This window comes from Amphibalanus amphitrite, unplaced genomic scaffold (assembly GCF_019059575.1).
Source record: "Amphibalanus amphitrite isolate SeventyFive unplaced genomic scaffold, NRLGWU_Aamphi_draft 000112F_arrow, whole genome shotgun sequence".
Classification (NCBI taxonomy): Eukaryota; Metazoa; Arthropoda; class Thecostraca; order Balanomorpha; family Balanidae; genus Amphibalanus; species Amphibalanus amphitrite.
The window spans coordinates 178,888-191,880 of NW_024881607.1; the positions used below are offsets into that span (position 1 = coordinate 178,888).

General features: G+C 44.8%; 1 protein-coding gene across 1 annotated transcript in view; it reads left to right on the top strand.

The window, feature by feature from the left end:
- LOC122381031 (lysine-specific demethylase 5A-like) overlaps positions 1-12,993 on the top strand; it is a 203,143-nt gene that overhangs the window by 120,999 nt on the left and 69,151 nt on the right. The window contains exons 19-20 of the mRNA XM_043364719.1: positions 7,015-7,149; positions 7,958-8,166. Of these exons, the coding sequence (XP_043220654.1) occupies positions 7,015-7,149; positions 7,958-8,166 (344 nt within the window). The remainder of the gene's footprint in view (positions 1-7,014; positions 7,150-7,957; positions 8,167-12,993) is intronic.

The following is a 12,993-nucleotide window of genomic DNA, read 5'->3' on the forward strand; positions in this document are numbered from 1 at the left end:
AAAATACAATACCCGTTTTAATGGTCAAAATTGAGACAATTACTCACAAAAATGTTTCCCTTAAAGCATTACAAATAAATACTTTTAAATATTTAAATGACATTGCTTTTTCAAACAAATCAATATTATTTGCTTACTTAAACGTCATATACAATGCTGAGATCACTACGGGGCTGTCTTAGAGTGTAGCTGCACTGGCAACCTTTAGGCTAGACTCCAGGGGTCATTATACCAGAACAACATGATTCTACCAGCCAGTAGTTCATTTTTCTACTAGATTGGTGCTACGCTCAGCATTTAGGTGCCAGATTCAGAAAAAAGAGTAAGGCGTACCGATGAATAGGTGCCAGAAACAGCTAATTAAGGTCATTTTCCATGATTGGTGCTGGTATCCACCAAATAGGTGCTGAGGACCAATTTTGGGGCGAGTCAGCTTTTAGGTGCCAGAAATAGCTTTTCTGGGACGCAATTAAATGGCGTCCATTTTTTTTGTGTTAGGCCCTTTCGGCCTAACGAGACCATTTCAGAGCCGGAATGATTATAGGAGTTAGGAGGTGGCACTGGTCTGGGCAGGCACTCAAGCGAAGCGCCGGGGCTGATGAGCCAGTCCGATTCCGAATGGACAGGCCGACCAGCCCCCCCCCCCCCCAGCACTCCCTGCACCCGACTACAGGTGTGCTTCCTTGGCGGTGCGCCTCCAAGGGAGCAGCCCGTATGAGATAAAGGTGTCTGTCCAGCCCGGACCGAGCGTTGCGGCGTGGAGGAGAAGGATTTGAACATCCTGAGGATGGAAACGACGGATGTTGAACATGAAAGTTTGACCTCAGGCCAAGGTCATGACCTGACCGGAACAGGTCGTGTTGAATGTCAGTCGATCGGTATCGTCGAGCTTAACACATCTAAGGTATCTTTATCGGTCTAGGATGCCTATATTATCAAAAGTTATTAGCGAAAATTGTAGCATACCTTTTACGCTCTGAGATGACCTCAGGGACACAAGGAGCGGTCACTGGTGCCATTATCCGGTTCAGTGTGTTATGTTTACTTGTAACTCGGTGTTTGAGTGTTTAGAATGACGTTCATCCAAAAAGGCGCCTTTGATTTTCTCCCATTGGCTTATCATTGAGAGGTCGCAAGATTTATACCTGACGTTAGGCCACCGATACCAAAATTATGTGATATACCGTAGTTTCGTGCAACGTTGGCCACCAAGGGCAACTTTGGCGCACGCCTGGAAAAATAATTTGTTTTGCTGTAGCTTTTTACACTTATGGGAGACCCGGGAGGTATGACCCCCCTGGAGGTATGGGCCATCGCAGTTTTGAAGAAGTGTTGCGTATTTTTACACATTTGACCGCGTAAACTGGTAGCAGCCATTCCGTTATACAACCCACGTGATTTCCAATATCTTCCTCAGTCTTCTTTGGCAATGAGCGGTGATAAAGCGTTTTTGCCCTCTTCGAGTAAAATATGGTACATACAGAAGATTTGTGATAAATTTGAAACAGGCTGTCTATGATGTCAGAGCATCGCTAACATAAAGTTTAACCCTCGCCCGGGTAGGGGGGGGTCGAACGGACCCCCCCCATGGTTTTTCGCGAATAACTCGCGTAAAAAGCGGCAGATCGCAACGAAACTTTCAGTACCCTCGCGTTCATCAATTTCACACCTACCCTGAAAATTTCATGACCCTGACCCAAATGACCTTTGACCTGTGACCTACTTTTCGAGACCATGTTTGGCTGGAATCGCGATTCGGCGTATGTCGGCTCGCATTAGCCGCGCGTTTGCAGTCTTTTCGTGGTTTCAAGCGTTCAAACATGTGATATGATGTTGCCCCCATGCATTAGGGTGGGTGTCAAGGTCACCTGAAGGTCAGGTCAGGTCATTGACCTTTGATGACCTCGGTTCACTTTTCCGAGTTTTACATGTTTCTAGGCCAGTTTTTGGAGCTGAATTCGAATTTAGCAACTATTTGAAAATTTACGAAGTAGTTTTGGTGCCTTCGTAACATGTTACGAAGCTGTCAGAGGCGGTTGCCACCTACTACGAATACCCTTACTGGTTGACCTGACCTGACCTGACCCGACCTGGCCTAAATACATGAAGACATCATCTGTGATCAAAACTAACATGATATTCGTGATCAGCACCCCGAAAAACCCCATAGCAGCCACACTTTACGACGTTCTAACAGGTCCCGATTTTCCCGCCTTTGGGGTCATTGACCTGACCTGCAAGGTCAACCAATGACCTAGGACCTTAAAATTGGGTATCATCGGCTTCCTCTCGTCACGGGCAACACGCTCGTTTTTTTCCGCGAAGCTCTAGCTCGATCAGGGGCGAAACGGCAAGGGGGGGGGGTCCAACGGACCCCCCCCCCCCTTATACGTTCGCGGCTGGAAAAACACCAATACGGGCGAGGGTTAAAGTACACAAACGACAAAACAGTGCAATTCAAATCTTTATATCTATATTTCGCAGACGTTTCAACGACAAGGCCACCATATTCGATAGCATATTCGATATGCTATTGAATATGCTAATTAATTAAACATATGTACTAAGTTTCATTTCATTTGCACTGACATTTCATTTGACATTTGACATTTGACATTTCATTTGCCTTGTCGTTGAAACGTCTGCGAAATATAGATATAAAGATTTGAATTGCACTGTTTTGTCGTTTGTGTACTTGAAACAATGTCTTCTTACCAACATAAAGTTTAAAACATGCAAATTAAGACTGGATAGACAATTTGAAGCTTTCTTGGAAGATTATGAGCTGAGATGCTACGCACATTCTGGCGTCCTAACCCCGAGGTTCGGGCCACCCAGGGTATATAGAACAACGGGTACACCAACGACGCGGAAAGCGCCCATTTTACCGGGATGAGTTACATGGAAGGTGATATATTTTTTGAATATGGAAAAAATAGAGTATTCCATTCTGACGAGTAAAGCCAAATTTATAAAGCAGTTATTTTTAAAATATATGTACCAGAAATAGCATACTAACCATAGTTTAAAACTTAGTCTAAAGTTAGTTGAAAAGTGTATAGTTGATACTAAGATGGAAGGCATCAATGGAAGGCAGAAATGGCGCAGCTGTCTCATTCTTAAAATGTGTTCGCCAGCAGGATAGCAGGAGTTACGTGATGCTAGCGACATCTATTTATGAAATTGGGGACGCTGATTGGCTGATCGAGTCCGTGAGCAGTATCGCTACTTTACGCTAGTACAGAGTTGAGGCAATGTGCGCATGCGCAGGAACTTGTGCTCTCATGGAGGGGCTTTTGGTACGTCGGGCAGCGCCCAATGCTTTTTGGACCAGGCCCATGTCACTCCACTTTTGATGACATCATATGGGGGCCTCAGGACAATAATGGCGCGGCGCGCCACAATCGCTTCAAAGCTACTTGCCAACAGTTGCCATTTTTGAAAATATTATTTTGAAATAAAGTTCCAAGTAATAAAAAATATTGTAATAAAGTTGTTGAATAAATCGATACCATATCTAACAACTTACTGAAAAATGATTTATTCATAGTAAAAATATAAGCTCGATGCGTTTTTACGTTGCTTTCCTTCAACTGCAGAGGGTTTTTAAATCGTCTATATCTTCAAAACCGGCCATTTCTTAGCATATTGCTGCTCTTTTTTATCGCTAGAAAATTAGTTGGACTTTCCAATGACATCAATGGTTGAACGATATGTGTAGAATGTCACCAACAATCTTTAAATGAAGTTAGTCATTTTTACGTTGTAAAGGAATGGAGTACCCCTATCGAGCATCAGGGGTGACGTCACTCAGGATCTCTATCTGATTGGTCGGCGGGAGAGTGACTGTACCTTCTATAGATGGCCTTGTTTTGGACCTGTTATGGCCTCCACATCGAAAAACGGTAGATAAAAAGGTTGTAGAGGAAGCTTGAGGCTACCTTTCCCCACAATAATATTGGCACTTTTTCCTTTGGCTCACGTGTGGGGCTCGCTTGAAAAAGGTCCATTTAACATGGAAACCCTATGGGGTAGTAGTTTTTGAGCGCCCATTTGGCCTAATGCTACCAACTGTTACTGGCTACCCCTGGGGCCACCCACCCCCGTTGATCCTAAATCAATAAACTTAACTGATTGAATGTCCTCTTCAATAAGTTTTAGTTTTGTCGCGCAAGGTCGAAAATTTAACGACAAATTTCATTCGAACAGAAAATAAAGTATCATTATCTTACTTCATGGAGCATGATTGAGTTTACCAAAATACATATGTGCCCAAGTGACCTCCATGAAGTATGTTGTTGGCCGCTTATGTGGTTCCTGGGCTCTAAGAGAGATCAACGTAGATACCAGCTGCGAGTATTGTTTTGATTGTCGAGAAAAGAATGTGAAACATGGCACCGGCCCATACCTCCCGGGCCATTGCCCATACCTCCTGGTGTATTTTGATGGATGAAAAAAGCGCATGATTTATTGAAAGTTATCTCGAGACAAAATAGTTGATCCCAGATGCCTTATATCAGGCACACTTTGCAGGCGAAAGGCAATTTCACGTACACAGCACAGAGTGAAAACCGGGGTCTAGCCACTGCCCACTGGAAGAAAATTGCCTTCTCACAAAACTGGCCCATGCCTCCCAGGTCTCCCCTACCTAGTGCAGAAAGTTGTTCTTATGGTTTCGTAAGACTGTTCATCGGTTACCTTTGGGATCAGCCCTGAGTTATTCCTAAGACCAAGTTGAGGGGTTACCACACGCACCGACGGGGGGGGGGGGGGGGCAGATATCCGCCCCCCTGAGGTTTTTCGCGAATAGCGCGCCGCGAAATTTGGTACGACTATTCTCTCATCAATTTTACACATGGTGTGCAAGTTTGAACCTCCTAACTTTTAAGGTCAGGTCATCAGGTCACTTTGAATGTCCCAACTTCAAGTCACTTTTTTGCAACTTTGTCACCATGCCAGAGCTACAGAAGATGTCTGAGGCCTTTGAAAGTCGCAGGATGTTATAAGGTCATTAGTAGCTACAATTTGTATATCTCGGAATTTCGATATCGATGACCTAAGGTCAGGTCAATTTCTCGACCTCCCCATTATAAGTCAATGGGGGAAAAATCAACTCCCTGTTTTTACCACTAAAACGGGTCGGAATAGCCCCATAAACCATACATGACTTCATATACGATCAACCTTCACTACCTTGAGGTCTGTTTTGCTGTTGGGCAGCTGTAAGGTCATATGACGTCATCAAAGGTCACCAAAGGTTTTTTTTTGCCAATAACTCCGTACAGGAACAAGATACAGCCGCGCGGATGGTCTTATTGTGTTCAGCTCGTCAAGACGCATCGAATGATATACATGATGACCTCGAGGTCATGTGACCTGAGGTCAACCTTTGACCTTGACCTTGCGAGGTCAACACACACACACACACACACACACACACACACACACACACACACACACACACACACACACACACATATATATATATATATATATATATATATATATATATATATATATATATATATATATATATATATATATATATATATATATATATATATATATATCATTCGATGCGGATTGACGAGAGTTTTACGATGCTGCCCTTAGTCTTGACTAGTTTGAAAGTTATTCGAGAAACACTTCCATATCTAGCGCCGTCATTTTGACTTTTTTGACCGCTGTGACGTCATCTTTGACCTGACCTGAAAATGACCTGGGTAAAAATTGTAGACCTTGTCCGTGCGTATCCGATGCCGTTTACCGCTTGTCGCTATCTTGCTTCGTTCTCGAGATCTCAGGGGGGGGGGCGGTCATCCGCCCCCCGTCGGTTCTAAGTTGGCGCAGACCCCCGTTAGGTCACGTGACCTAAGGTCAACTTTTGACCTTTCGACCTTTCGAGGTCAACATACATATGTTTCGATGCGGATCGACGAGAGGATCACGATGGTGATATTAGTTTGTTCCTAGCTGGGATACCTTGAAAGTTATTCGAGAAAAACTTCATATATATGTAGTGCCGCAATTTTGGCTTCCTTTTTGCTCTTGTGACGTCATCTTTGACCTAACCTAAAAATGACCTTAGTAAAAATTATAGACCTTATCCATTTGTACCCTGCACGGTTTACCGCTTGTCGCTTTCTTGCTTTATTCTCGAGATCTCGCTGTCGCTCCCGCTCGTAATAATAGACAGGTCATAAAAATGACCTGACCTGAGGTCAACGCAGGGCGATATCCACTTTTTTTATTTTCGCATATGAATGACAATTGATAAGGCTTTAATCGTCATCAGACAAAATTGCAACTTTCAGTGGGGAAAATATCAAGGTCACTCTTCGAAAAATAGGTCAAAAGGTCACGTGATCACAATTTTCAAAAATTGAAAATCCGAGATAGCCAAAATGTTTGTTGGTTGATTGTGAGTTGAACCATATAAAGTTTTTATCGTAGAAAACCAATAGTTTTCGAGTTATAGGCCGCCAAACATAGGGCTGCAGCGCGACATCCAGGAATTGCCCGAGGCTATATCTCGGAAACCGTTGTTCGAAGAAAAAAATCCTTGCCACGGCTGGCATCCCCGCCCATCACAACCCATTAGACCAATTTTAAGCAAAAATAAAATATGAGGGTGCAGGGGACTTGTCGATTTGTCGTGGAACGCCCCACCTGTCTGGTTTCAGCAGTGGCTATTTCGCATACTGTTTTTGTCTCCGCCTAAACCCGCTACCCTATTCTCTCTGTTTTTTTTTTAGTTGCATTTCCTTTCTTAGCAGGGAGTGCTGCGACTTCTTTTTATTTCAGGGTGTTAACGTAAGGTCCTGCTAGTCGCTGGGCTTGAGGGCGGGTCACTCCTGGTCACCTGATCATGGGTGGAGGAGTAATTCGAAAAAAAGTAAAAATAGGGGGACCAGCAGCCGGATGAAGGAGCTGACGTCGGGATGGTCTTATACGAGGTGGCAGCTGGCAGAGATTGTCGGTCTGAGGCGCTGCTGTCTGACCTGTGGCCGCCAGGTGCAGCAGTTCCAGCGGCGTGCCGTGCAGCTGGTGGAGCCCGAGCTGCCGCCCCCGTCGGCCGACATACAGGCGTGCGTCCAGCTCGGCGACGAGCTGGACATCGAGCTACCGGAGACGGCCGAGCTGCGCCAGGTGACGCCCTACAGACCGCAGCCAAGCGAGGAGAGCTCCCTGCGCTCCACGGAAATGTTGGCTGCGTTCGGACGTGTCGTTTTTCGCGTCGAATTTCTACGCGATGGTATTCCTCATGAAAACGGCTGTTTGGGCAAGCCGGCTTCGCGGGATCCCGCGGGATTCCTCGCGTTTCGCGAAATCTCACGCGAAAAAACGGCACGTCCGAACGCATACTTGGTTTGTGCTGATCTCACTTTGGTAAATGTACGGCCCTCCAGGTAGGTATTAAGTGGTTGGTTGCCAACATCACAATAATCGATCTGCATTGATGAATACGCCTAACGGCTGTTGAAAATCACTGCCGAAATGTGTGCACGAACCCTCTTCTCGTTTCTATTGAGTCATTTTACAGGAGTGTCTCTGTCATATAAAGTTATTACACCAAAAGCACATAGGCTAAACAACCACTCCTTTGCTGGAGGGCCGTACCTAAATCAAACGGCGACTTTGCACCATTGGTAGATATGAAAAATGAAATGTCCAATGTTTACGAATAGTTTACACTTTACGAATATGTTTACGAATGTTTATGATGTTTACGAATAAGTAGTTCATGTTATCTATGGAATAGTGAATACAGAAAATGCTGTTTTCTGTGGAAATCGAGGACTGACATCAGTTGTAAGAGACTGACGAAAGAGCTGGTCCGTACCCACAGTCGGTACCCATCCCGTACCCAGTCCGTGGCCAGTCCGTGGCCGTGCCCACCCGGTAGCGCCGCGTGTTGTCATTGTGCTGACTGGGTGTCTGTGTGTGTACGGCGCAGCGGCTCAGCCACGCGCGCTGGATGGAATCGGTGGAGGAGGGTCTGGATGGCCGGCGCCGCCTCTCGCTGGAGGCCGTGGCCGAGCTGGTGCAGACGGGACGCACGCTGCCGCCCTACCACGTGGTGGAGCGCGCACTGGGCGAGCTGCAGGGCCTGCTGCAGACCGGCCAGCGGCACGAGGAGCGCGCCGGCGCCGCGCTGGCCGCCAGGTGCGTACGGCGGCGGACAGCGGCCGCCTGCCAGTAGGCTCATTGGTGTGGTAGAGTTATGACCAGGGATGGGCAGCTATAGTTCTTTCTAAGTTTGACCCTCACTGTAAACATCTTTTTGAACACAGCACGAGAATTGCTACCTGAATTACTGAGAAAACTGGTTAGCGCACATTGTAATGCAGATATCAATAACATAAATCCTAAATAATCCGCCGGACATGTGGGCCACCTTTACACGAAGCTCGTATTACATTTTGGACGTGATGCGGCCGGGGGTGCGCCCTTGGCGCGTGCGAACGTGCGCCATAGGGCTAGCATTGTAAACGGGAAAAAACGCACTATTGCTCGGAAACGGTAACGGTTACGGGGGTGAGATTTTCACGGAAAGTCGGACGCGTGCACTCATTAATTGTCGTATTAAATTCTCGAGGGTGTGGGTTCAGCGGTGTGCACGTGCTGCGGCCGCGACCGGCGCCGAGCAGAAGGCACGTGCTTTAGGCTGAGCTTGCAAAACTGAGCGAAATCAGAGCCGGGAGGTTATTGACCTTTGGCAATGAATACCGACGCCGGGCACCGCTCGCCAAGGGGATTCACCAATAAATAAAATTAATTTGTTTGTGCAATATCTCAGCCGTTTCTCGGCCGATTCGGTGGTAGTGTAGGGTAGGGAAGGGAAGGGAAGGGAAGGGAAGGGAAGGGAAGGGTAGGGTAGGGTAGGGTAGGGTAGGGTAGGGTAGGGTAGGGTAGGTAGGATAGGGTAGGGTAGGGTAGGGTAGGGTAGGGTAGGGTAGGGTAGGGTAGGAGTAGGAGTAGGAGTAGGAGTAGGAGTAGACGTAGGGGTAGGGTAGGGTAGGAGTAGGGTAGGGGTAGGGTAGGGGTAGGGGGTAGGTTTGATTTCAAAAAGGGCCTTACATGCAAAAGACTTGAACACCCCGCAACTATCACTATTAGTATTATACCTTACAGTTTAATTAAAAACAGCTTCATGAGAAGTATGCGCATCTGGCTGACCTTATCCTCACTTCTGTATGGAAATATGAAATTGCCAAAATAAATTACTGTATTAAAAATCGAGATATTTCGAGCACAGCTCTTCGTCGGTCGATTGTAATTATTTACACACATAACAGGCACACAATGTCGAATTCGTCTCAAGTTCTTCAGTAATGTCGCAGTAAGAAATTTAAATACACAGATCCCGTGCAAATTGATCACCCTAGTTCCTACCTTAAAAATATATCTAAACATTGGATATCCATCCATTGGATATCCAATGGATATCCATTATATCCATTATCCATTATATCCATATATCCATATATCCATTGGATATATTATCCATTATATCCATATATCCATTGGATATCCATTACTGTTTGTCAGTAATGGATATCCGATGAAGATGATCAAGGAGTACAGTTGGAGGGAAATGAAGAAACATGAAGAGAGAAGCAGAGACAGAGGAAGAGAACGACGGGAACGGCCAGATCAGCGACAACAGAACAAGAAGAAGCAAGGCACATATATCCGACTGCCCTTCGTTAATGACAAGGTGGCTGCTCAGGTGAAGAAGGTTGCAATCAACTCTGGATTACCAGTGGAGATAGAATGGACCACCAACAACACCCTGAAGAAACGACTGGTCAAGACACGACTGAACCCAGCCCCCTGCCCCTCGGGACGAAGGTGCTGTCATTCATGCCAGGCGGGGCTACAGTCCAAGTGCACGACCAAAAACGTGGTATATGAACTTACCTGCAGTCACTGCGGCGACACCTACATCGGAGAAACGAGCAGGCCAGTTAGACTCCGCTACAACGAGCATCGGAGGAACGGCATTAACAGAGAAGAGGACACTCCCCTAGGAGAGCATGCGCTGCATAAGCACCCTGAGATGGATCGACGCGACATCTCGGTGACGGCCAAAATCCTGCGTGTATGCAAAGACGAAGCGGATAGAAGAATCGCTGAATCCATCTTCATCCGAGACGCCAGGCCCAAAATTAACGATAACACTACATCATGGCAGCTTCTTCCAAAATAATGTATATAAATGTGTGTGAATTGGTTCTTGAAAGATACCTATATATGTACTGCTAGTTTAACTGGGGAATTATGTTTAGATATATTTTTAAGGTAGGAACTAGGGTGATCAATTTGCACGGGATCTGTGTATTTAAATTTCTTACTGCGACATTACTGAAGAACTTGAGACGAATTCGACATTGTGTGCCTGTTATGTGTGTAAATAATTACAATCGACCGACGAAGAGCTGTGCTCGAAATATCTCGATTTTTAATACAGTAATTTATTTTGGCAATTTCATATTTCCATACAGAAGTGAGGATAAGGTCAGCCAGATGCGCATACTTCTCATGATGATATTCCTCAGAACGCTTAACCACTTAAAAACAGCTTCCCAAATCTACCCAAATAACACAGCTAAAAATACAAGTCACTCACCCAAACTAATGCACCCGTAGCAAAACATAAATCAAAACATACAGTTATCGCGTCAACCTGTACCTCTAGTGAATAATAATTTTCAGAATAAGTTTTTAACACCGATAATGTAGGGGAGAGTGGGGCACATTCGTGCAAAAAAGGATAAATCCATGTATCTGTTCTTTGGTTGGTGCAATGGCAAAACTGTTAATTGCAGTATGGAAAGGAACTATTGCAGATATTTTTCCTCTTTAAAAGTTATCCTCTAAAATTATCGCTTCTATTAGAAACAAAAATACTTTTTGATAACTCTGAACGTTTGCACGAACCTGTCCCAGGTATGGGGCACATTCGTGCAAGGGGTGGGGCACTTTCGTGCACCCTGCAAAATTCGAGGAATTACCGGGCATTACCAAAAATTTACCAAAAGAAATTGGCAAGGGGTCATTTCACTTCATTCCTTTCGACAAGAATGCATTGCACAACATATGTAGAAGGAATGGGCTGGCAAACAAGAATGTGCCAACTGCCAGTGCCGACCATCGGCCCGCCCCCGTGACCTCGGCAAGGTCACGTGAATTACTTGTCACGAAGTCGCAAGCAGCCGAGACTGAGTCAGGCGAGCGTCAGAAGTGAAACCTACTCAGATAAAGTCATAAATCGCAAACCGAAAAAAATATGCACGAATATGCCCTTAGGCCGTGCGTGCACGAACCTGCCCCACTACGTTATTTGTAATATATTTAAAAAAAAAATTGTTGAAAAAATGACACTTTTTCAACAAACAAGTTTGCAGCAGTTCCATGAATAGAGTTCAAGTTTCTTCGCCGCCAAATTTGAAAACCTGAACCACATTTCCGAGTCAGAATCACGAAAATGGATGTTATGAGAAAAGTTTGGAAAGCGCACGAATATTGCAACTTTGCGTTTTTATCAAACATGACAGCAGGTACAGTGTTGTTATCTATAGTACACGAGGGGCGGCAAGGATAGGTACACATATTTTCATAATTTGCCTTGAGCTCGTGCAGTCACTCGTTTTCCCATGAACTGCTGAAAACGAAATGCCCCATGCACGAAAGTGTCCCACTCTCCCCTTCTGCTATGTTAAACGTAATACATAGAGGATTCTTCATGGCTCCGAGTGGAAGATAAGGATATCTTTTCCAAGCGGGTTACTGAAAAACCGAGCGACGAAGGAGCGAGGTTTTTCTGTTACACGCGAGGAAAAGATCTCCGATCTTCCACGAGTGAGCCATGAGGAATCCTATATCTTTCTATGTTGAGGTTTATTCTTAATTATTTAAATATCATATTCAAATGTATTTATCTATGTAAAAATAGATTTAGAGTATTTTGTATTTATTTCATAAGTTTCATACACAAACAACCCTTAAAAATGGTACGGTTATTGACCCATCATCACTTGAACTCTTGATTTTTAGCTATGAACCCTCGAGACCTTATCTTCGCATCTCAGAGGGATGCAGAGATAACAAATTCTTATCTTTGCATCTCAGAGGAGTGCGAGATAGAAATATCCCTGCACTGTAGACCCAATGGCAAATAAACCTCAACTAGAAAGATAATTGGTTAATAAGTTTGGTATGGTTTGGTTATAATTCATATAAGTCTTCTATCCCTGTGGGGCTGTAAATACGAGCTGCGAGTTTGGGAAATAGGAGCCAATTAGAAATAATTCTGATGAAGTTGATCGTCTGTGAAATCAATGTGTGCTCACTAGTTTTCTAAGTAATTCAGCTAGCAATTCTCGTGGTTTGTTCGAAGAGACGTTTACAGTGAGGGTCAAACCAAAGGGAGGCAGTCGCCGTAGCCGTATGCGGGCCCTACGGGCCAGGATGTCTAAAGATTTCGGCCATGTTGTGTATACCGAAGTCTTGAAAAGTTGATCGCTGCAATCAAACTGCAAGCATGAAGCAGCAGCACTTCTGAGAAGTGTACCTCTCACTAAACTGCACCTCTGCTACCGTAATGCAATTTATATTTCTGGTATACACAACATGGCGGAAATTGATAGACAAAAACAAGCCACCAATGGTCCTTCCAGTATATATTAGAGTTCAGTGGGTCAAACTTAAAATAAACGAACTATTTACCTTAAGCATTTACCTTAAGTAAGGGTCATTAGATACCCTTTCGAGTAATAAGACCCTTTACTCAAGAGGCGCCTTCTCCTCTTCTTATGAAGACAAGTTGGCTACCATGCTTGTTGTCGCCATAAAATGACGACCACTGTTGTTAGTGACAGTAGCTACTGTTTTTAATACGATGAGTAGCCACTCTTGAGCATTAGTTAGAGAAGTTGTAGTTAAACTTGTCGGGGTGGTCCTTCCATTCTTTCCCAAGTCTGAACTTAA